Source organism: Colletotrichum gloeosporioides, assembly GCF_011800055.1.
Source record: "Colletotrichum gloeosporioides strain Lc1 chromosome Unknown consensus_103, whole genome shotgun sequence".
NCBI classification, from domain to species: domain Eukaryota; kingdom Fungi; phylum Ascomycota; class Sordariomycetes; order Glomerellales; family Glomerellaceae; genus Colletotrichum; species Colletotrichum gloeosporioides.
Window position 1 is genome coordinate 500,400 of NW_025544748.1, and position 24,330 is coordinate 524,729.

At 52.7% G+C, this 24,330-nt stretch overlaps 6 protein-coding genes and 1 pseudogene across 7 annotated transcripts; 4 read left to right on the forward strand and 3 right to left on the reverse strand.

The window, feature by feature from the left end:
- On the forward strand, positions 1–6,013 carry GCG54_00003991 (Proteasome activator BLM10; the record flags this gene model as incomplete). Its single annotated transcript, XM_045404047.1, has 3 exons — positions 1–467; positions 568–5,896; positions 5,951–6,013. The coding sequence occupies 3 exons, from the start codon at positions 1–3 to the stop codon at positions 6,011–6,013; spliced, it is 5,859 nt and encodes a 1,952-aa protein (XP_045257247.1).
- A 1,013-nt stretch (positions 6,014–7,026) lies between these two features.
- On the forward strand, positions 7,027–7,341 carry GCG54_00003992 (uncharacterized protein; the record flags this gene model as incomplete). The annotated part of the gene is made up of 2 exons (XM_045404048.1): positions 7,027–7,173; positions 7,234–7,341. The coding sequence occupies 2 exons, from the start codon at positions 7,027–7,029 to the stop codon at positions 7,339–7,341; spliced, it is 255 nt and encodes an 84-aa protein (XP_045257248.1).
- An 835-nt stretch (positions 7,342–8,176) lies between these two features.
- GCG54_00003993 (uncharacterized protein) lies at positions 8,177–9,860 on the forward strand (the record flags this gene model as incomplete). Its single annotated transcript, XM_045404049.1, has 3 exons — positions 8,177–8,735; positions 8,784–8,849; positions 8,905–9,860. 3 exons carry the CDS (start codon positions 8,177–8,179, stop codon positions 9,858–9,860), a joined length of 1,581 nt encoding a protein of 526 aa, XP_045257249.1.
- Positions 9,861–10,945: 1,085 nt separating this feature from the next.
- On the forward strand, positions 10,946–14,118 carry GCG54_00003994 (putative transporter; the record flags this gene model as incomplete). The annotated part of the gene is made up of 6 exons (XM_045404050.1): positions 10,946–11,232; positions 11,300–11,383; positions 11,437–11,620; positions 11,674–12,621; positions 13,708–14,027; positions 14,088–14,118. The coding sequence occupies 6 exons, from the start codon at positions 10,946–10,948 to the stop codon at positions 14,116–14,118; spliced, it is 1,854 nt and encodes a 617-aa protein (XP_045257250.1).
- A 2,086-nt stretch (positions 14,119–16,204) lies between these two features.
- GCG54_00003995 (Multicopper oxidase aurL2) lies at positions 16,205–20,443 on the reverse strand (the record flags this gene model as incomplete). Its single annotated transcript, XM_045404051.1, has 7 exons — positions 16,205–16,456; positions 16,556–16,688; positions 16,742–16,905; positions 16,964–18,073; positions 18,561–18,716; positions 18,772–19,047; positions 19,100–20,443. The coding sequence occupies 7 exons, from the start codon at positions 20,441–20,443 to the stop codon at positions 16,205–16,207; spliced, it is 3,435 nt and encodes a 1,144-aa protein (XP_045257251.1).
- Positions 20,444–22,294: 1,851 nt separating this feature from the next.
- On the reverse strand, positions 22,295–22,961 carry GCG54_00003996 (uncharacterized protein; the record flags this gene model as incomplete). The annotated part of the gene is made up of 2 exons (XM_045404052.1): positions 22,295–22,804; positions 22,959–22,961. The coding sequence occupies 2 exons, from the start codon at positions 22,959–22,961 to the stop codon at positions 22,295–22,297; spliced, it is 513 nt and encodes a 170-aa protein (XP_045257252.1).
- A 218-nt stretch (positions 22,962–23,179) lies between these two features.
- GCG54_00003997 lies at positions 23,180–24,107 on the reverse strand (annotated as a pseudogene). The gene is made up of 3 exons: positions 24,058–24,107; positions 23,583–24,033; positions 23,180–23,402 (listed from the first exon to the last, which is right to left on the reverse strand). Coding segments are annotated over exons 1-3 (724 nt in total).
- Positions 24,108–24,330: the final 223 nt, after the last annotated feature.

The window sequence follows — 24,330 nt, forward strand, 5'->3', positions numbered from 1 at the left end:
ATGGACGAGACACCGGGGCCCCAGCCCTCCAACCACGCTGCTGCGCTGTCCGCCGCCTCGACAGCACACTTCCTGTCGAGCCACTTCGCCTCCGTCGACACCATCTCGCGGTCCAACTCCCCCGGCCCTCCATACACCAAGTCGGACGAGGACGACAAGAAGCGCTACCGTCCGCGCACCTTCAGCTACTTCAACCACCTGCCCTTCCCCGTTGAGAAGGAGGAGCAACGCGATGCCGCCCTCGCCGGTATTCTCAAGCATCTCTACATCGCCATCAAGGCCGAGGACTTCAGCCCAGGCGCGCTGCACTGGACTAGAGAGCTGCAAGGATGGCTGAATCTCAAATTCGAGATGACGAGAGAGCTGCGCTCCACCTTGGCGAAGCTCTACTACCACCTCTGTCTGGCCCCTGGTCTGGACCCCAGCACCGCCGACCGTTTCTTGCGCATGGTCGTTGTGCTCACTAGGTGCGTCCATCGTCCTTTGCCGTCCATCGTCGTCCCCGTCGTCCCCAGTCGCCCTTCGCCGCCCCCCGTTGTCTCTGTTGCTAACGTCGGTCATCACCAGGAAATACCACTACCTCAAGCCCGTAGACGACCTCCTACTCGACTGGCGCCCGCTATGGAGGGAAATCAAGGCCCTCGTCCTGCCATCCGAAGTGGCCTCACATCAAACCAACCGACGTCGATCACAGAAACAGCTATGGAAGTTATGTTTACATGCCCAGACATACTTCGACCCGAAAGACCGCAAGGAGATGCTCGACGAGTTCTTACCCTACTTCAGCACATCCGACGTGTCTAACGCATACATCGTTGTCGGCACGATCAACGCCTTGCTGCCAACCGATGCGGCCCCCGAGAACGTCCCTTGTTCCCAGCCGCAGGAGTTCATGCCCACACTTTTCCACCTGTGGTCTCTGATTGCGCGTTCTAAGAGCTTCGACATCTTCTTCATCGATCTATACTCCCGCATGGCGAGGGACTTCCTGCAGTCGACCCACACTCCCTTCGACGCCCACGGCATCTTTACCCAGGAGCAGTCTGAGTGGATCTTCACGGCTGTTCTGCGCCTGACAGAGATCCCTGTTGGCCAGTCAAACTCTCCGTACTCGACGCTGGATTACTCGTCCGGCTTAGGTCTGTACCTGGAGAAGGACAAGAAGAAGTACCCGACGGCGTACATGATTGCCAGGTGGATCGTTTACTCTCTCTCGCCCAAGTGCCTGGAGCAGGAGAGTTCAATACTGGCCAGCTTGGAGGGTTTGCTTGAGGCCATTGACACCTTCTACCACCCGTCGAATGCCGGTTCCTGGACGACTTTCCTCGGCCAGTTCACCGTCTATCTCACCGACATCTTTGTCTCTCGCTGGAACCGCGAGAAGAGTGGCGAGCTGGACACGCCCGAAGACCGCAGGATCACACCCGCTCTGAAGGCACGCTTCGTGACAGCTCTCAAGGAGGTCACATACATGGGTCTCTTCTCAAAGAGCAATAGAGTCGCTCACTACTACTATGCGTCTCTTCAGGGCCTGGCCTACCTGGAGCCCAATCTCATCTTGCCCGGTGCTCTGCAGCGATTCTACCCCAGCTTGCAGGGCTTGGTTGAAGTTCACCGTACAACTTCAAGTCTGAACGGCCTGCAGATGATTGCCAACGTCATGTCCAAGACCAAGGGCTTCCGATGCCACATCACAGCCCTCCTCGCCTTGGCCTTGCCCGGCATCGATGCCAACGACCTGGGAAAGACGCAGTACACCCTCAACTTCTTCCAAAGTGTGGCTTACAGCATCCCCATGGTCCCGTTAGTCAAGGATAATGATTCGGTTCATGACACCAGCCTGGCCATGCAATGGGTTCAAGGCGAGATGGAACGCATGGAGCGCGAGGGACAGGACATCAAGCTTGACTACGAGACTGAAATTTCCGATGAAGACGAGGCGAACATTTTGAGATCCTCGACGGCAGGACTCGGCGAGTTCGTCATCGCCCTTCTTGGCAAGGTCTTCACATTGCTCGAGAATTTGCCAGACGCCTCTCATATCAGAGGAGGCACTCCAGAGGACAACGTTATCAACGCCTTACCCGCCGCGCTTTCTCCTCTCTTCGCATCGTTGTCGCCTGAGCTCTTCGACACCGCCCTCGAAAAGCTCTCCTCATTCGTATCAACCCACGTTGTCCACCAGGCGAGGGATGCCATGGCGTGGATCCTCAACGCCCTGTGCAAGGTCAATCCCGAAAAGACGCTCAAGGTTTTTATCCCGATGCTCATCGTCAACATTCGCAACGAGATCGACTACAACCACGCTGCTTCCGACAGAAGCAGTGGTACAGACTATTTGCCTAGAGACCGCGCATTGGTCTGGCATGTCAGCATGCTTGGCATGGTTGTCGTTCACGTCGGAAACGAGGTCTTGAAGTACCAGAATGAGCTCCACGATGTTGCCAAGTACATGCAAGAGAAGTGCCGAGGTCTTCCCACGATCCATATTTCCAACTACATTCATCATCTCCTCTTGAACCTGACGCATACCTATCCCATCGATAGCGCTCTCTATGAGCCCGAAATCATCAAGCGTGGCCTTGACGTGGGCGACTGGGGCAAGACCACTTCTCCAGCTGACCTGACCATCAAGTGGCACCGGCCCTCGGCTGGAGAGATTCAGTTCGCCGTCGAGCTGTTCGATTCCCAAACCAAGGCAGCCGCGCAGAAGTTGGATTCTTTGATGGGCGAGCATCCACCGGTCAGCCGTAAGGGCAAGAACAAGGAATGGTCCGACGAGGTTTCAAGACTGCTGCAGCAGATTCGCTTGGTGATATCTGGTGTTGCGACTCTCTTTGATCCTCATCGTGCGGCCGGCGAGACGGCAGACGGCGCGAAGGATGACGGTGATGGCGACACCCGGATGGATGACGATGACCCCCTGGCCGAGGCTGCCGAAGATGAGGAGACACGTCCTCAGTACCGGTACGACGCCGGCTATCTTCTCACCGAGGAGGATCCAGCTTACGGCAAGCTGCATGAGTTGAGAGAGGATGTCGGTCAGCTCTTATGCCGCACGCACGATTTTCTCAACCAGAAGCAAGAGGATGACGTGTCTTGCTTCACCGCGCTTTATGCTGCTTACCGCACATGGATCACCGATGTCGGTATCGAGCGTTCTGCCCACCCGCTGGAGAGACATCTTCGCTTGTACAAGTCGGACATCTCGGCCTTCAAGATTAGCGGTCTTCGCAAGGTCTACCCGCGTCCTCTACTGATCAAGCGTGCAGACGCGTACCAGCTGCTGCGAGTTAAGCACAATGCCTCCGCAAGGCAGAAGAGCGAGCTGGACAGGAAGCTGCTTCTGAACCTAGCCCAGTCGTCCGTTTCTTCGTACGCCGACGTCAGGCGGGTAGCACAAAGCGCTTTGGACTCCTCCCTCAAGGCTCTTATCGGCGGTCGGCCCCTCGTCATTCCCGTCCTTATCGAGAGGCTTCGCATCGCCCTGGACGAGATCGACCATGATCGCATCAAGGGTGCCATGTATACTCTCTTTTTCACTAGTCTCCTGAGGACCATCGTCAAAGACTGGCGGTTTGCCCCGGAGGCCCTTCGACTTTACTTAAAGGCAGGCACTATTGACAAGCCCAGCATCCAGCAGCTGGGTGCCACTGCGCTGTTCCCTCTATTGGATTTCGGAAAGCCATTCGAGCGAATGATCATCGTCAATCAGGACCTTGTCGAGCAGATCCGTCCTACTGAAGACTGCTCTCGCCCTATTGACAACCGCCACAACTTCATTGTCCAGCGTCGCGAACGCGTCGAAAAGAATAAGGCGGCCTTGGGCTTGGAGCTGGTCGATATGGCCAAGGAGGCACACTGGAAGATTGCTTCCCGATGCGTGATATTTGCTACCAACTTGTGCCTACGCTTCGACACATTGGCACCCCCAGAGTTTATCAAATTGGTCGCACAGGGGACGAACGACACCCATCCTGGGCTTCGGGCTAGTTACACGTCTGCCTTCACCTCCGTGTTCGAGGCCGTCGAGATGCGTGCCGCGTATGACCACGACTACCGCAACTACTTATTGGAGAAGGAGAAGGACCGGAATAAGCTGGCGATAGAGGTGAAAAAGGGCGACAAGGACTTTACCGACCGCTACCTCGCCGCCTTCGCTGATTCCGACCCCAATAAGGCCGAATACATGGTGGACTCCGACCATCCCGGATGGCTCGTGTGGGGCAAGAAGTTCCTCGCCTCTCGCGCGAAGCCTGACCCCTTTACCGACTACGACGAGCGAGAGGCCGCCGTGCGGTCCCAAATCGGTAAAATGCTGACGCGCGACTGGCTGAAAACCTGCTTTGACTACCTCAAGCAAGAGCCCCGCGACGCGGGCGCCGATCGGTTCCGCATGGGCAACGTTTACATGCTCATGCACGTATTCGACCTGATGCACTACGGAGGGACGGAGATCACGCTGGACGACGTCAAGGAACTCACTACGGACGTATACGGCGACGGCAGTGATAAGCACCAGCACCGGGCGACGTCAGAGATACTGGCGGCACTGATGGCTGGGTCAAGTGACGACCCCCTCGAATTCCGTGATAAAGTGTGGGGCTTCGCCGCTACGTTGATGTTGAAGATCCTCAACGAGGACCTGACGCCGGAGAACCTGCAGTACTGGGTCTCCTGCCTGCATCTGACAGTCGACCCGAAGGACCCTCGTCGATCTCACGAGTTGGTCGATACCCTTAGTTCTTTTAGGCTGGATATGTCATCCAATGCCGCGTTCAAGGAGTCGAGCAAGGTGCAAGTGCTCGAGTTTATCATCACTGACGCTGGCTGGCACTTCCGTCACGAGAAGCCGATCCTCGAAGACTTTTTGGCTCATATCGACCACCCGTACAAGACGGTCCGCGAGGCAATGGGTCGGGTCATCGCCACCATCTACCGCACCAGGTATCACGAATCGTTCGAGAACGTCGACCGTTTGCTGGAGGCAAACAAGGAGGCCTCGTCTCTGGGGATTCGCCCTTACAAGTGTACCGAGGAGTTCGACGCTACCATGCGCGAGATCTTCGATCGACTCGAGAAGTGGCGTAAAGAGCGTACGCCAGGACAGCAAACGCCGTCTTCCTACACCTCCGGATCGAAGACCGTCTTGACTTGGCTGGACAGTACGCTTTCGTCTCAGGAGTGTACTCAGCTGATGCCCTTCTTCCCGGAACCATATATGGAGCAGCTCCTCCACATGATGGATGTCAAAGAAGACCCCGAGCTTATGCGGCTTGCCTACCATGTCTATCGCCACCTGCCCAACATTCCTTTCCGCGTAGGCGAAGATGGTCCCTTCATTGATGCTCTAGTCAGAATTGGCAAGTCTGCGACCAGCTGGCACCAGCGGTTGAGATCCATGGTCAACATGCAAGTCATCTACTTCCGTCGCTTGTTCCTCATCGAGAAGAAGCAGCGTGACATCTTGTTTGATGCTGTCAGTGACATGCTGGCCGACGCGCAGCTCGAAGTGCGATCTTGCGCTTCTGCCACTTTGGCCGGCATGATCAGGTGCTCGCCGAAGCGCATCCGCGATCCTACCATTCAGCTTCTGAAGAAGCGCTACGAGAATGAGTTGCGCCTCAACCCCATGCCGAAGCGGAAGCTCCCAGGAACCGAGACGCCGGTCGACACCACCAAGCAGATCGTCCGCAGGCATGCAGCTGTCCTTGGTCTGGGTGCGCTCATCGAAGCATTTCCGTACGCCACTCCGCCCCCGTCTTGGATGCCCGAGGTTCTGCAAATTCTGGCGACTCGTGCAGCTAGCGACCCCGGAGTCGTCGGTAAAGCCACCAAGGCAATTCTTTCCGACTTCAAGAAGACCAGACAGGACAGCTGGAGCGTGGATCAGAAGGTACGTCGGCACATCATATGTTATTCCATACACCAAGCTAACAGCTACATACAGTACTTCACTCAGGAACAGCTTGAGGACCTGGAGGGTGTGTTGTGGAAGAGCTACTTTGCCTAAAGTGGCACTGGACGGAGACGCCGGACGAAGACGCCGGACGAAGGTGCCAGACGAAGGCGCTGGACGAAGGCGCTGGACAAAGCGCCAGACGACACCGCATGACACCGGACGCCAAAGACGGGCGAGGACAACAAGAGAGACGACGGCGAGGATTACGACAATAAGGGCAACGGAGCATACCTGAACAGCAGGCCTTTCCGTCGTAATCGTGTATAGTGGGCTTGGTCATTCATAGATGTACGGTTATGAAGGCATGCGTGGACGATGATATCCAACTGGGTTGCATGGCTCTATTAGACGGGGTCAACGGATGGATTCTGGGATAAAGAGAGTGTGTATTGTTGAGCTAGTTTCATAGCTCATACATCGTTTCTGCCATTGGACTTCTCGAAGCTCGGGTGATCACTGTGTGGAGAGTTCCGTGACGACGCAACGCCAGGCAGCTCGCGTGGATTTCTCCGGCTAGTTTGCCCAGTTTGCAGCTGATTTCGGAAGGTTATCGTGAACTTTATTTTGAGGGAAGCCAACGTTCTGGAACAAGATGACGCATCCAGACCGGGGCCCCATTTACGATTCACGCGAGGCCGCCCTCTGATTGCTGGCCTTGTATGAAGATGCGCGCAGCGACAGGGAAAGAGCTCTCGCCGACGCCGCTGTCAATGTTTCAGGGACCCAGTTCAGACGTCTGAGACGTGTACCGGCGGGGTGGCGCGGCCGGGGGGGAATGACTCGGCGCGCGCGTGTGAAGCGCAGTGTCGTACCGGAGTGCGGGTCGTTCGGCTGGGAGTAGACGAGGCGGGGGGACCCTCAGCTGTCCATCCCTCTTGTCATGACTTGACTCGATTCTGGTGACGATGTATAAAACGGATGAACTGGAACCTTGAGGAGGGATGGTTGGTTCATCTCAAGTTTATCCAGCGTCTTTATTCAGTCTTCTACACTACAGCGTTGATCGCCCCGGTTTTGTTTACTTCGCTTTAGAGCTTTACGCACCATATACCCAAACCAGCAAGATGAAGTTCACGATTGTTGCCACGAGCGTTTTCGTCGCTCTCGCTTCCGCGCAGGCCTCGACGTTCCTGTGCAGAGACATTAGCAACAACGTGATGACGGATGGAAGTATTTGCACTGGCGCGGGTGGAAAGGATTTCGGCAGAGGAGTGAGTTCAACACCTGACTTGAATAAGGAAACGTAGAGAAAGGTGCTGACTTGGGGTTAGATTTGCTGTATCGCCAAGTCGAACGCTCTGGCGCAGAGCCGATTTGATATCAACTGCGACGATAAGCTGGGTACTACGCAGAACACCGGCGAGGCTTGCCAGCTTTAGGGTGGATGTGAAGCAAGGAGGAAGTGAAGGATGTGGGGGGTTGTTGGACAATATACCCGGTTGAAATTGAATGCTTGCGGATGTGAACATGATGATTGTGATCGTGCTTGTGAATTGTATGATGGGTAAACATGCTGATTTTCATCACATCAGAAACTACTCGAGTCTGCCGGCGATGCAGTTGTTCATCTTGTGAACCTATTTGACCTACTCGACCAGTGGTGACCAGACGGGGTTTCAACGTCCTACGATATTGATTACCTGTATTGTGTCTGTGACTTGTATTCAGTGATTCTATCGCTCCGGCTGTCTTGGTTGTCCTAGTCGGCCCTATCGCCCACATAGGTAGCCAGCTAGAGACATGAAAGTTCGGCCCCACAATCGCGGATGCGCTCCGGCGAGCTTCTTGACATGTGGCGGATGTCGCAGGAACTCGGAGGAGGTGCACCGGTCAGGGACATGGTACCCCGGCATGGAAAAGCCTCATCGAACCAATCTTCGCGCTTGTGGCTACTTGTCGCGGTTCTTCATCTGCTGGGTTGAAAGCACGTCATGGAATAACGAGAACAGTGGCATGGCTTCCGAGTGGGCGATGACCGGCCCGAACCGATTCATCCGGCGATGCTGGATTTGAAGCGCGGCATCGCTCAACTGATCAAGCTCTTGCGCCATATCAATTGATGTTTGCGTTTTGGGTTCATTAGATTAGTCAAGGGTTTCTTGCTTTAAAAGTTGAGACGAAAGTTTCGAGGACTTGGCCCAAATTCACAAAACATCAACCTCTCGTCTTCAATTGAATCGTCGTGGAAGTCCTACATTTCAAAACAAGTACAGAATGAAGCTCACGGCGGGAGTCGCATGCCTCAGCTTGGCGTCTCTTGCCGCCGCTGACTGGCGCTTCCGGTCCCGCCCCGAACTTGCCGCCCCGAGGCTCAACATCACGGTTCCAGCCGACCGCAATGCCGTGGAGAAGGGCTTCATCTTTGTGGCGCCCTACGAGGGTTTCGAAGAAGGCCACCGTGGGCCTATTCAGCCGGGAGCTTACATCTTTCGAGACGATGGAGAATTAGTCTGGTCTGGCGTGGGATACCATTCCGGATGGGTCGCCAACTTCCGCCCCGACACTTGGGACGGGAAGCCGTATCTGCGTGCATTCCAAGGATCGCTCGATGGAAAACATGGCAGGATGTTTGGTTACCACACACTCCTCGGGCCGGACTATGAGGTCGCCAAGGTGGTCAAGGTCGGATCGCACCGGCTCGTCTCGGCGCACGAGTTCCGGCTCGTTGACGGGAAGACGGCCTTGGTGGAGACGCCGATCCCACGGACCGTGTCCTTGAAGCCATGGGGAGGTACTGCAGAGCAGAACTGGATTCTCTCGGGAGGGTTTCAAGGTACGCTATCCTCTCTTTTGTGTCAGTCTGGCTGTTAATAACTCTCAGAGATTGACATCGACACGGGGGACGTTATCTTCGAATGGGAGAGCTTCGACCACGTTGATCCTAAGTGTGAGTGATCGAAGCTTGGCTGAAATGAGTGAAGCAAAGCTTACCTCCCTCGCAGACAGCGCTTTTCCGCTCGACTTTGGCGCAGGTCTTCCCGGAAGTGGCACAACGGAGACAGATGCCTGGAACTATTTCCACATTAACAGCGTCGACAAGGACGACGAGGGGAACTATCTCATATCGGCAAGAAATGTCGCGGCGGTCTTCAAGATCAACGGAACCAACGGCGAGATCATCTGGCAGCTCGGAGGCTTCCACGGAGGCTCTTTGTTCACGCTAGCCAGCGAAGACGTGTTTGGCTACCAACATCACGCTAGATTCCGCAGCCGTTCCGCAGATGGAAAGATCGAGGTCATCACCCTGTTTGACAATGGAGCCCACTCGGCGCCCAAAAAGACTAACGCGTTTTCGCGGGGTCGCATCTATCAGCTGAACCACACCGACGGCACCGCGAAAGCGATTCAGACGTACGACGCTCCGGATGGCTTGTCGGCGCGCACGCAGGGTAGCCTGCAGATTCTGCCGAACAACAATGTCTTTATCAACTGGGGCCAGTCGGGCGCGGTGACGGAGTACAGCCATGAGGGCAAGGTCTTGTTCCACGCGTACCTCGACTCGGCTCCGGAGGGTATCTTTACTCAAAGCTACCGCGGTTTCAGATACAACTGGACCGGAACGCCTGGCGAGGAACCTGCTGTTGTGGCTTTCAAGGGTGCTCGAGATGGCGATTTGAATGTCTATGTTTCGTGGAACGGGGATACGGAGGCTGCCTCGTGGAGGTTCTACGCCCGGTCTGCAGCGGGTTCCAGGGAAGATTTCTTGGGAGAAGTCGAGCGTGAGGGCTTTGAGACTCACGCCACGCTTCGTTATGTGGATGTATCTGAAGGCATCACAGTCATTGCGGAGGCTGTTGACAAGGATGGCAGAATATTGAGGAAGACGAAAGCTGTTCCGATTTCGTTGGACTTGGCTCATCCGCCTTCTGAGCTGAAGTGGGGGAGTGACGAACTGTGAAGCAAGTCAATGATACTGCATGCAGCCTTCGGTGCGTTGTTTCAAATTTCAACGCAAAACTTAAATCATGAAGAGAATGTAATGGAACAGAAATTAGAAGGATTCGCGTTGAGCAAGGTGAGATGTAGGATCTAAAGACAAAGCGAATCCCATGGCGAGGGAATCATCAGAGACAACGAAGCGGTCGGTGCTTCAAATGGTTTCCGAGATATGCTGTCCCATAATTCGGAGCATCTACTTGGCCTCCCTGTGCGGAGAGGAGGATTCAAACCTTGAACATTTCCAAGGCGGCTCTGCTGGGCGCGATCATAACTTCCGTGCCAAGTTAAACATCGAGCCAGATTCCATCTCATGTTGAGGCGCTTCGGTCAACTCCCGAGCACCAAGAAGTCTTGGAGTCTTGGGGATCTTGGCCCGCCAGCTTGGCCCGCCCGCCGCGCTCCTCCCCTCCAACCATTCTTGGTCTTCATTCGACGGGTTTGCCGCCAAATATTAAAATCCTCCCTGTTCCCGACTTTCAGGTCGGTCGAGGCGTCGGATGTTTTGCCATCTTGGTCTTTGAGAATCCATGTATGGTCAAATCTCAGCGGCTCTGCGAGATGCACGCCGAGCCCGCCCAGACCCTAGGATATCTTCGCGATGGGGACTGCATTTAGACGAACCCGCTGTAGCTTGCAAGAGATTCAACAACTGGCTAACCTCGGATGATGGGAAGATATCGGAAAAGAAATCAGTGGGACTTGTGGAGGCGGGCGTGATAGACGATCACTATTATGTTGTCTTGGTTGTCATGTCGACATCCACGTTGGAAAAGGCCCCATCTGCTGAGAACGCTGGCGTGGAGCATCTCAAATCTGGAGGCGGGGTCCGGGGAAAATGAGGAGGGTTGAAGCGGAGAGATATGGGGAGACGGGGCAATGCGAAGCGAGATCCAGCCTCAACTGATGCTGTTGTCCAATTGTTCGCCGTCTGCTTTTCCTCCCCTTTCGATATAAGAAGCTCCCTGCGCTCTTATTTTCTGGCACGACTATGTCTTCTGAATCATCTCATTCTCAGCTTCTCGCCAAACTTAGCTCTTTTCAGATATGGTCGCCGAAGAAAAGCCCTCCCAACATACTGGAGGCACCGCTCCCCCCGGTGCTGTCGAGACCAACCGCCCAGATGGGGTCAACAAGGGACCGTCAATCGTCGAGGCAAATGATGGAGACGGAAAGGGGGAGCTTCTGCCTTCTCCAGAGGAGCAGATCGACGCTTTGGGCATCCCAAACTGGAGAGAGCTGGAGAAGCAGGTCGTCAAACGCCTTGACATGACTCTGATGCCATGCTTATGGGTCTTGTATTTGTTTAACTACTTGGATCGTGCCTCCATCGCGTAAGTCATAGGCACCTGGCAGAACAACTTATCATTTGGCTCCAAGCTGACGTATACCGCATCATAGACAGGCTAGACTCAGCAGCCTCGACGAAGACCTGGACCTGAAAGGGTACCAATACGGCACTGCGGTGTCGATTCTAAGTGTTGGGTAAGCTTTCTTGAGCCCTCGCAGAACCCCTGAAAATCCTAATGACTTGGTAGCTACGTTCTTGGCCAAATCCCTTCGAACATGATCATTGGAAAGGTGCGGCCTAGCTTGTACCTCTGCTGCATGGCACTGGTCTGGTCTAGCGTCTCCGCTGCCACTTGTGGTGTGAAGAACTACCAAGGGCTTATTGCCGTGAGATTCTTTTTAGGAGTGGTCGAGGCACCGCTATTTCCTGGTGTACGTATGGAGTCAATCTTGGCGGTTTCTATGACTAATGCTATTGGTTTTAGGCAATCTATGTCATGTCTTGCTGGTACACTAGGAAGGAGATGGCGCTCAGATGTGCCCTTCTATACACTGGCCAGACACTCGCATTCTGCACCGCAGGACTCATTGCTGCCGCTGTCTTCGGTACTCTTGAAGGCTCGTATGGTTTGGCTGGATGGCAGTGGCTTTTTATCGTCCTCGCGTCCACTGGTGCAGGACTTGCCATGATCGCTCTGTTCATTCTGCCCGACTATCCAGACTCCGCCACCGGGAGTGCTCGTTGGTCAATGACCGAAGACATGCGCAAAGTCGCCGCTGCTCGCATTCTTGCTGATCGGGTCTCCACTTCGGAGGCGAAGACTGGTGTATGGCACGGACTGAAGATGAGCGTCTTCGACTACAAGATGTGGCTTCTCGTCGGCATGAACATCGGCATCTCAGCTGCGTACGGGTTTTCCAACTTCTTCCCCTCCATCGTTCGTGGATTCGGTTACAACAACACAATCACTCTTGTGCTCACGGCGCCCCCATACATCTTTGCCGCGGCTGGATCCCTGGTCAATGCATGGCACTCCGACAAGACCAAGGAGCGCGGTTACCACTTTGCAGGACCCATTGCATTTGGGTGCATCGGCTACATTATTTGCCTCGCCACCGAGAACCGCAACGCTCGCTATGGTGCATCTTTCATCTACGTTGGCGGCATGTACTTCGCCAACCCCTTGATCAGTACCTGGACCTCCAACACGATGGGCAGAACCCCTGAGAAACGTGCCATTTCCGTCGCCCTCGTCAACGTTTTGGGTCAGATCGGAAATCTGATTGCTCCCTACTTCTTTGTCGACTCTGACGAACCTCGGTATCGTTTGGCATTCATCATGATGATGGTCATGGGCTTGATTGCCTGCGTGAGCGCCATGGGTCTGAAGCTCTACCTGCATCGATCCAACAAGAAGCTGTACCGCACAGCGGTAAGGAATGGGACGGTTTATCAGCCATATGTTATGTAACGCATGGGCTTCCTAATGGCCATTGGGTTTGACGAACTATACGGGCATACGCACATGCAGGAGCCAAGGACATAGGTTTCGTCACTTATGAAGAGTGGGGGTCCTTTATCTGATTGTAGTTTGCGAAGTCTTGCAACAAATTATGCTAGCACGCTGTTTTGACTAGCAAAAATGAGAATTGAGAACATGGCCAATTTTCATGATAGAGATCGAATCCGATAGATCTGTCTGTCGTTCAAAGTGCTTCCAGAACGGCGGATTGGCTCCGTAACTCTAATTTAAGCTCTAACTTAGACTCCATCCCGAAGTCCACCTTGATTTTCACAACCATAAGCCAACAAGGAAGAGTATAAGTCCGACTGGGCTGCGCAAGAAAGCCACAAGTTTATTGGCAAAAAGGTCATAACCATCTCTTCATTGCTATGTCTGAGATTCTGCTTGAGGATTGTGATATTTACGATGCCTTGCTATGTGATCTGTTCACCCCATCCCTTCTGCCAGCGGAATCCAGTCTGGTAAACGTTGTTCAAATCCCGGCAAGTACAAGGATGACACATACAACATGCCACGTACTTCAAGCACCTCTTCGGCCTAAATACAATACGGTCATACGAGTACATTCCCAATTTGACATCCCGCCGGCATCTGCATGTCTGCCTGTAGGCCGTATCACAGATTTCCTCGGGTGTGATGAAGTGCCCCTGCCCGTCTATTTGTTGGTGGAACAATTTCTAATTCAATGGTAAATCATACCTCTCAGCTGTGAGGCCAAGGTCTAAAATCTAGCATACGCCTGGAACATCCATCTGTTGCTATGCAGTAATGTATACACGGTATTTATGAACTGTGAATAGTCGTAGAAAATAATATAAAGCTGTCTCTATTCCTATCAATGTAGCCATTCCTCCATCACTCTTATCGTTACGAACTCTCCTAAGATACAACTGAGTAATCTTTCCATACTTTTGACTCAAGATTCGTCCACCTTCCAATATGAGAGCCGAAATTTTCATTCTTGCTGTCTTGGCTAGCACAGCTATTGCCCAGGACGCAGTGACCTGCCGGGTCATCGATCCCATTGAGTCGCGTGCCATTTGGTTCACCGTTGAATCTGGCAACTGTGAGACCTCGCGTACCCTCGAGACCTGTGGTGCGTCCGGCAGCTCAATTCAGAGCTTCTTCTCTTTCCCTGGCTGCAATCTAGCCGGCGCTTTGCGCATCAAGAACCACGCTTCAGTCAATGCCATCACTCAACTCAAGGGTATTGGTGGTTCTTGGGTGGCATACTCTCTTTCCGCGGGCGAAGAGTGCACGGCGAACCTTGGCCTGAGCCGTGTGGCTGGTTATACCAACTTCCGCTACAGCAGGTATGAATCGTCTTCCATCTAGGTACTATGACTCGACAGACTGACAAGAAGTGCGAACAGGGCGGACGCAGTGAACGCGACCTCCAACTGAGTCCGAAGTAGGACCAAACTCCTCATGGGGACGAGAAAGGGAGGGTGGGATAGGAGGCTGGGAGGTTCCGGAGATGATCATAGTGGAGTGAAAAAATGACAGAATGTGTATCTTTTGATACGATATGGAATAAGTGATGTGTTAATTAATAGTACATTGTGTTACCTCCTCTTTAGCGTAAGATCCTCGCTGCTCCCTGCTCTTTCTTTGAGACATTATTGATTTTAGATGCACTGCCTGTTATCCGCAATCACTGGTTCGATCTTACTGAAGCCTGCCAAACACTTCAATCAGTTCCATTGCCGAAGCAGGTGACGTAGTCTGAGGTGTTTGCAAATATCATGGTGCTTATTCAAAGTGGCGGGGTCGATCCATAAGACTTCGCGCTTCAAAACTGCATTTCCGTGTTGTTTGGATACCACTTCCCACGATGATGTGACCCAGGTGGGTATCTCTACATGAAAAGTCGCAGATATCGCGAGTTCGGTCTTGTCGCCTAGAACATCGTACCTGAACATGAATCCATTGTGCACACCGGCTGCCCAGACTTCCATAGTCCTGAGACGGGGCATGTGTATAGCTGCTTGACTTGCTGCTTGAAGTAGGTTTGCTATGCTGTGTAGACTCAAACATTGGTCAATCTGGCAAGTAAGCACCAAGTCGGTGAGTTTGGGCCAGGACACAGCTGGCTGGGTTTGTAGTGAACTGGAAGAAGCCTCTATCAGCACATTGCAGTGTCTGAAAAAGTCTTTCGCATCGATTGCATGAGATATGGCGAGCCTGCTAAGATAAAAGCTGGCACTGACTGCGGCCGAGGTCAAAATATCATCTGATTTCTTGGCATAGAATCGCTGTTTGTGAAGCCGTTGGGATTGTGTCTCCCATAAAGACACCTCTTGAATTTTCGAATAGTTACTGATCGTTAGGAACAGCATTGCGTTCGCCCTGTTCCTCTCAGCTTGTCCTAGCCGTGTAACTGCAAGCCATGGTTCGTAGTTGATACGCTTGACTTCCGGCAGGCTTTGCAGTATGTCTCGCATAGAAATTGCCGATAGGCTGCGATAAAAGGTTTTCCGGATGGAAAATTCTTGAATCACAGGTACTCTAGGAAAATATGATTTGTTGGTATTTCCCACGTGCAGGAGATTTCCGACCAATCGCTCTCTGGCACCTCGAGGAGAATATGTCGGCCGATTGTGAGCTTCACATCTACCGGGACGCTGGTGCTGTGAGTCGCTAGGGGAGCTGGCGCTGAGCTCGAGTGTTAAGCCTCCCGTCTTCCACTTTGAAAGTGCAGAGAAAAGCGTGGTTAACTGTCTGATGAAACCCGCATCGTTCAAGATGGCTGTGCGTGCGTCTTCTGGCTGGTCGCAATCGTCACAAGAGTATTCTCTCAGCCATAAGTGCAATGAGATCTTCTTGACCAGGGGTTTTCGGATGTCTGTAATATATCGCTTCATCAGAGTACGATCCAGAGTTGACGATTGGAAGTTCAGGTTCTGCCATATTTGCGGTTCGAAAAATGTCTGCCATTGCCGAGATACACTTGCTAAGCTGGCTAGGGAATGCTTTCCATGGGCCAAGCTGCCGAGCTCTTCCAAGATCATTAGCTGAAGCTCCGGTGGGATTGCCTTCCATCGAATATTCTGTATCGTATTTTTTTGGGGGGGAAGTTCTACTCCTGAACTACGTCGCATCGTGACAATATGGGCCACAAATGGGCGGATGGCGGGACTTGCAAACGAGATGGGGTGAAGGGGAACAAGCAATGCGTAGTAAAAATTGCTGAAGGCGGAGAGAGGAGTGGAACAAAAATTCAAAAAGGCTTTATATAGGATGCACGTGTTCTCCAGGTTCGCATTTGACGTATATGAGCAAAGCCTGCAGGGTCACCTAGCATTAACCTTTCTGCCATCAAAGTACAAATTCAGAGTACGACGCTGCTAAAGTGGTGAAGATTCTACCATAATGGACTAAGACTACATTAAAACGATATTCCTGAGTATACTATACGAGTTTTACTATTCGAGGGGATACTTCTAGCGTAATACCTTCAGCAGAAAGCCGCATAAGACTTTTATTTAGTCTAGTTCTTACTTCTATCGACCCTGTCATCTACTCTTCTCGTCATTTTCGTCATATTTCTCATCATCGCTCTCATCTTCATTGTCGTCGCCGCCCCGTCGCTGTTATGTGGCGCCGTTGTAGTTCCCCGCTGTCTCCTCCTGCCTTTATTCGCATCCGTCCGCCCGGATAGCAAAGCTTCATCGAGCTGCGTATTCCAGATTAAGGACATACACGCATCAAGAAATTTAGGTATGTCACGCTCAGGATGCAGCTATGTAATATCAATCTCACTGAATATTGGGGAATCATGGATACGTATGTTTTGTTACGATTACATAATTCTTAGTTACACCCTCTGGCGACATCTAACCATCAACGGCACCTTCTGCCAGATGAGGTAGACCTTTTGCTTGCTCACCCAATCTTCAGCCATGTCGACAAGCTCAAGGTCAAAATTCCATAGAATCTTGGCCAAAACGATGCGCAATTCTGCATATGCCATGCTAGAGTTGTTGTCAGTAAGTCTCCAATTTGGGGCCCATTGCGACTCTCTCACCTCTTGCCGATGCAGTTTCTCGGACCAAATGAGAATGGCTGACTAGCAGACTTGTCGTCCCTGCTAAAATCTTCATCCATCCATCGCTCAGGAATGAAATCTTTGGGATGTGACCAGTTGAATCCCGAGTGAGCAGCTGAAAGTTGATGGACTCCAACTGCGGTCTGCCAAGCCGATCTTGTTAGCGGTCTTCACACAGATACTTGTGGGCTATGGACATACCCCTCCAGGAACCCATTTGCCGTCAATATCTTCGCCGGCACCAGGCACGAAACGGGGTAGAGCGCTGGGGCTTGGAGGATAGATTCTCAACCCTTCCTCAATGACTGCCTTGAGGTATCGCAGCTCACCGGTCGAAGTCATCGTGATGTCCTCGTCTCTCGTAAAGGCGTTGCGGATCTCCTGTGTCAATCTTGAGTATTTTTCAGGACTCCGACACAAGAAGTACGTGATGCCAGACAGGGCGGTGGCTGCAGTACCGCTGCCAGCCACAATAAAGGCCGATGCCATTCTGACGAGGTCGGCATTGCTGAGGTCCGCTTGAGGATTTTCCAGAATGTAGCTCATGAAATCCTTTTTGTTCTCGGTGGCCTGAAGCCTCCGCTTGACCTTCCCAGCTGTGAGTTCGCCATGCTTCTTGAGAGCCAGTTTCTGTGCCTTCGGGGCGAGCCACTCAAGCCAGCCTTCCAAGCCGTAATGAATCGCAAATTGATACCGGACAATGCCCTGAGCTCTAGTCCCGATAACCTGGAGCCATGGCTGGGATGCATCGTCAAGACAGCCAGCGGCCTGGCCGAAGGCCAAATCACTGATAATATCAAAGGCAGCCAGACTGAACCACTTGACCAAATCCTGTGGGGCGCCGGTCTTACTGGAGGATCGTAGCCGATCTACAAGTTTGTTGGCGTAGAGTTGCAGAATTTCCTCTTGTTCTCTCAATGCACGCTCGCTAAACGCTGGCAAGACAGCTTTCCGGAGTCTGGCATGTGGCTCTTGATCAGCGGTGACAATGCCGCCATTGCGAACAGCTGGGTTGGTCACACTCGGTCCAGCGATTCCACGGCCGTCAAAGCACTTTGAGAACTCAGGGGATCGTTGACCGTAGATCTTCTTCCAGGCGGTGGAGCTGGTGTATGATAGCTCATCTGGCGCGATTCTGACCACTGGGCCGTACTGTTCGTGCAGTTCTCGAATTCTGAAGGCTAAGCTTCCTTTGAGATTGACGAGGTTCCAGGGGAGGCGGCTTATTGCCCACAATCGAGGACCGGGATAATGCCGAAGCGGATGGAAGTAGATGTTGTAAACGGCGCGACCGACACCATAAAAAATCGCCTACGTATATTCAGTTAGTGTCCTTGTCAGGGAAGTTGCCTACTCACGGACACAGCGAAGAACAGCAAGATGCCTGCCGCGCTAGAGGCACAGTGCACCAACAAATGAGACATTCCCATCACGGACAGATGTCGACCAGAAGTAAGGGAAACAAGTAAAACAAAGCTCCCGTCGCTTGGCCAATGCCAAGCATCACGGCTCACACCGTTTTATGTTCAACATTGAGATTTTCGTGGTTTGCGCTCGCGAGTCAGACTTTTGTGTTAAGAACACCAGTGACAGTTCCACCCCAAGAAACGTGCACAGTGGCTTGAACATGATTCAACAATTAAAGAAATTGGATCCCTGTAGCGGGTCCACGATTGATTGTGATGTCGTACTCTGTGTGCTCTCCAAACCCCATGATGGTAGTGAGCTCTATGGATATCAAAATATGTCTATGAATTCATGATTACGCTTAGTCATCCGCCTCAAAGAAATGCATTACTGTCGGCGCGTCTGTTGAGTTGCCCGTCGAGTTGCCGCCAAACTGCAGATACCCAGCCGTATCCAAAAGAGGCAAGACGGCAATGTCTTTGTAATCTCCCATGACCCAGACAGTTTGCATGCCCATCACCATGTGTTGCAGGATATGGCAGTGGATCTAGAATGTTCGTTAGTCCCATGTCTCACGGTGAGCCGAGAAGAGTGAAACATACCATCCAGACACCGGCATCTTCTACGCGCAGACGCCACGCTCTCCAGCCAGCGTTAGCACCAGATGTCGTCTTTTCGCCGTATCGGTAAAGGTTCGTCGTGTCTCGCTTGACCGGGTTGTAATTTTTCAGCTTCTCCTCATTTTCTGTTTGGTTGTATGTTCCGTTGCCACTTCCAATGTCCCAGAAATGTCCACCATGGGCGTGGAATGGGTGGAAGTCGACGCCACCACCATTGTTGACGAGGGAACCAGTGTTGTGCCAAACAATCTCAAGAACCTGCAAATTGGTAAGCGTATGTCACAGACGCCAACCAGTGAAAATTGCTTACCTCGCCAAGCTTCGCAGGCCAAGTCAATGTTGTTGGGTCCCAACCGTTGTTGTTCATCGCAGCTGTGTAGTTTGGCATCGCGGCTTCCCCTTGCTCATAGATATTGACCAGATACGGCTTGTCACCAGGGAATGGTGACGAGGTTTCATTCCACTCCAGTCCGTTGATCTGCCAGATAATTGATTGCGTAGACAACTGTCGGCTGTCGATGTTGATGGTGCGCGTCACCTCACTTGCCTTTGGAAAGTTGTTGGGCACCAGAGGCTCCAATGCATACTCAGCCCATTCGTAGGGCTTCGTGGAGAACGTCAAAGGAGGAGTCGCGGGCGCCTTGTTAATCTGAGTCGTAGCCTTGTAGTATCGCAGGACACCGTAGCCTTGGTAAACTTTAGGTCTGTCCTTTGTCTCCATTTGGATGAGGAAGTCGCCAGTTCCGTTGAGCTCCTCCTCAGTCTTCGCCTTGAAGATGACATCAAAGCGCTGACCCGAAGACAGTTGCATGATGTTCTCGGAGTGTGGCTTGGTGTACGCGCCGTCAGCAGAAATGATGGTGAAGTTGTCATGGCCCACAATGCCCAGTTGCACCATAGAGATGGCCGTGGCACCGATGAATCGCAGACGGTAAGTCTTTCCAGGCTCAACATTGATGATAGGCAGCTTGCAGCCATTCTGGCCAGCTGTTTCGTCAACGGAAACCCCAACGCCGTTGATGAGGACCGCGTTGGTCTCACCGGACCATACGAAAGGCGACGCAGTCAATCCCTTTTCGATCTGAGTGTCGGTTTTGTTGTAATAGTCGGACAGCATGATGATTCGCTCATCGTCATATGCGTAAGGAGGTTCCGCACTATCCTCGATGATCAAAGGCCCAGCGGCGGTCATAGCCTGGAAGCCCACATGCGAGTGATAGAAGTAGGTACCAGACTCTGACTTCAGAGGGTAGACCTCGTAGTCGAAGAAGCGACCCGGCGGGATGGGCCATTGACTCGCAGATGGAGTGCCATCTGAAAAGGGTGCCATGCGCATGCTGAGTCCGTGCCAATGCATGGTAGTGTTGTGGTGTTCCATGTCGTTGTATACCCTAATCCAACTCCTTTGTCCTGGCGGGAGCCTAAGTGTTGGGCCGTAAAGAGTGCCATTAACGACGACCGACTCCCGTGTTTGGCAACCAATTGAGACGTTCTGTTGAGTGACCCTCAAGATATGGTCGGGTGTGAAGCTGGCGTCATGCGTTTGCATACCTCCATAGTGCCCTGGAGCACCATGTCCGCTGGCGCGCGGGGCCCAAGCAGAAACTTGGGCCAGGCAAGAAAGGAAAGAAACGAGCGAAACGAACGGACGCATTGTGGATGACGGGCAGAATGCGAACAGGTGGGAGAAAGAGCTCGGGATAAGATATGTTTTGTAGTCAAACGAAATGGGGGTGTGGACGACCGCCTTACACCTCCGGGGTGCAGTTCGCAGACGAGAAGCAGCCGCAAGATTCGCTGGTGGATGCAGTGGAACGAGACGCAGGTACAAAGGAGATGAGATGGGACAGGAACGATATGGGGATGTACGGGATGACCGAAGCTACTGCGTGTGTCCCAATCTACAGTCAGGCTTAAGAGTGGTCATGAGAGTGAGAGGACGGTCGAAAGAGCACAAGATCTTCCACCCTGCTTTCCCAGCCGATGTTTGATGTTTCTTCGCCATCCTGAGAGAATCAAGGCAGGAATGCAGTTGTTGTCGTCGTCAACGTCCGCGAACCCCTCATTTCAGGTCGGACAACCTTTGTCTCAAGTCTCACAGCAACAGGCCGTCCGATGTCCGTACTAGAGCTAGTCTGTCTTACACGAGCCATCAGGCATTCTTCCCGCCCCGGCGTGGTAACGAACCCGAGTACCTTCCGCCCCTCCCTTCAAACCGACTAACACTGTTACCGTTGCACTCACCTGCAGAAAGCCTACCAGCTCGGGGGGCCCTTCACGTTGTCGGCGGGCGGAACGTTTTTAGCTCTGCAAACATAAAGTCTAAACACCCCAATCGGAATCGCAGATGAGTCGGTCGCCCGCTTGAAGTGGGGTGCAGTGATTCAGTTGCCGGCAATAGGCTTTTGACGATCCATGTAGTGATCTTAAAACTGAATTAAGGCTGCTTGTTCCGTTGACTGAGGCTGCCTTTCCCCCATTCACAGCGTTGCATTTGCGTAGGGCGCACTCGTGTCCGGAACCGTCGGAGTCGGCGCCTGGTCACTCTATATCCTGGGGCAGTTCCACTCTATCGGTTCGTCTTAAGATGTGCATGTTTGACTCGAGAGCCAAGACAACCGTCGCGCCTGATGATGTTGCTTGGCCAGTGCCATCTGTTCGCTGCACGGGTGTTTCCCGTGGGCAGCCAACACCATAATGATGAAATCGTCATTGGGCTTCATTCGAGAGATCCAAGTGTTCGTGGTGTCCCCGTTGTTCTGTCCATTGCTCTGTTCTGGGGATGAGCAAGAGTGCGGGCACCAGCTGGTGTGCGGGCATCGCCGACAAGATGTTGAGGAACCTTGTCAAACCTTATTCCATCTTCAACCAACCCCACAAATCGGCACTGTGCCTTCCTTGTTTGTTAAAGCGGCATAAACATCGTAATCACCGGCCACAGTGACGGAAAATCTAAAGTGCGAATGATAGAGCGCACTATCGCTTATCTTCCCCGCCCTGGACTGTCTACGAGTCACGCATCCGCAAAGGGCAGCGTCACAAGATCCTGGCCATTGATTTAAGGGGTTGAATAGATGTATTAAAGGATAGGATAGATTGAGTAGCCTGCTGTTGGCACCATTAGTCGGAACCGCCGACCAGCCGAGCCGCCTTCTTAGCCCAGCATCCAAAAACGAACGACAGACCCCAATGAATATCCAACGTCAAGCACCAAAAAAGTGAAAGGGCAATCGAAGTGGGCAAAAGTTCCAACCTTGCATGGCCTTAGACATTCCAAAATCGCAAGGTCGGATTGAAAAGCCAACGATGACAAGAATCCCCATAGGCGTTGATGGGATCATTGTCTGGAAAGTCCACGTTGAGGCAAGATGGGAGAGACTTCAATTCTCGTTGATGAACACCAGCCCGTCATTGTTCGGGTCACCTCCGGTTCTGCAGCGAAGGCACCCTGGCGCTCCAGCGAGAGGCCCAATTTAGAAGGTGGTAGTAATGTGGTCTTTCATCATCACAAGTCAAGAGGAGAATTTTCGCTCACCTCCACTGCCTTATGGCTGTGATCAGTTGTTTTGCCGAAAGCTTGCTTAGGCGCAACAGCGTTGAAACGGCCCATCTTGCTGTGGTTATCGCCATAATCGTAGGGGGTTGCGCTGCTCTCCGCGCCGACTGCACACTTGATTTTCTCGGAGAACTCATCGACAATGACAAGAATGACGGTTTGCACCGCGGTTTTTGCAATGTCCAGAACAGCTGGTCCAGTCTTCTGAACACCGGATTTGATCACGTCGAAGAAGCCTTCATCGCCCCCGCCGTGAGAGGGGGCCTCAATGCGCAGTCGCTTCAGCATCTCCCTGGGGAGGGTCATGAGAGTCTCAAGAGCGGCCTCGGCAATACCAACGTGCCTGAAGATAACTCGAGTGGCGTGCTCTTGGCTACCAGGGACGGAGGAATCGAGAGTGTGCTCGGCATCGCCGCCAGTGAGCTGAACTTCCGATACCTCCCTGTGAAGACCACCGCCCTGCTGATTTAGGCGAACCACCTATTGATGAGCCAAGTCGAGTCCTTGCTTGGCCAGGCGAGGACCAGCAAGCGGTACAGTGGCGTCAAGTCTAGGCCTGAGCGAGCGGCACTGGGACTTGATGGTCCTCAGAACTCGGGCGGACTGTCATTACCATGGCTTGGAGGGATGCTTCAGTCTGAACAGCACACTCGATAGCTCCGAGCGGGTGGCACCTTCCACGGCGTTGGAGGTGTTGCCATTCGCCATGGCACTCCGGGCGCCGGCGACTGTGGAGAAGGCTTCTCCGGCGACAGAGCCGACAGCTCCCTCAATACCGCCAAAATAAAGGCGAGACTGTAGAGTTGACCGATCCAAGTCTCATTGCAACGAACTTCAGAACTTCAAAATACCAAGAAATCTCTCCTCGTTGAAACTCTGTTGGAAACCCTTGCTATAGTCCCTGATCGGCGCGTCGTCCGGCGAAAAGCTTTCCAGGCGAAAGCTACTGTGTGCACTGTAGTCGTTGCAGCCATTATCATTGCTATCGAAGCTGTTACCATTGAAAACATGATCGTTACTGCAGGCTTCATCGCCGTGGAAGACGATCCAATTGACACTGCCCCCCGTAGGAGTCAGTGCATACCAACGGATTCAAAGCCAGTGTCGGCAGCTTGGAGACTAACGAGTCCAAATTGACCTATGTGTGAAGTCTCGTCAGCAAAGGTATTCGTTCGAAAGGCCTGTGATGGTTAAACTGCGAGGGAAGGTAATGATATGTTGCTCGATAATGTGCCACTCGCTGTTCTCGATGCATTCCTCATCCATCTGAGCACCTTTCTCGCCATCATTACCGTTCGGGTGCTGGAGATACTTGTCGCCAGGGTAGCTACCACCTCGATATCAAGCCGTTGGCAGTACTGGCATGGCAAGTTCGTGAGGTTTCCTGCAAAGGGGCTATTGTTCTTGATGAAGGCAAGGTTCTGGATGACGCTGACAAGCTTCTCGATTTACTCGGCGGTGGTAACGATACGCGCCAAACCAACCTTGAAAATATGCAGGCCCGTTGGTGGTGCTGACCGGGACGTTGTGGCCGATATAGCAGTTGATATTGATAGCTCCGTGAGGTAAATGCGGCGACTGAAGTTATACACCACATGTCCTCCAAGAACGGTATCTCAACTAATGAGCCAGCCAAAACCCAAGATCCAGAAGCTGCGGTCCTTGTCGGCGTTGAATAAAGCCTGGATCTGACAGCAGTTATGATCTTTCACATAGCCTTCTGTTCACAGTCTGAATGATGGGGGAAGAGCACAGCTTGCATCAAAACTTGCGGTCATCAGCGAAATTCCAGAGCTCGATGCCATGGCGCCTGTTGATGATCCACACAGACGCAGTGTCTTTGTCACTGTCATCGGGGTCACTGTCATCGGGGAAGATGGCAAACTCTGCACGTAACTTAAGGCCGGGATGGGTGCAAGAGAACGATATTCCAGACACGAAACGATGATAATTGACAGCTGATGACGGTGAGGTTAACTATGCTC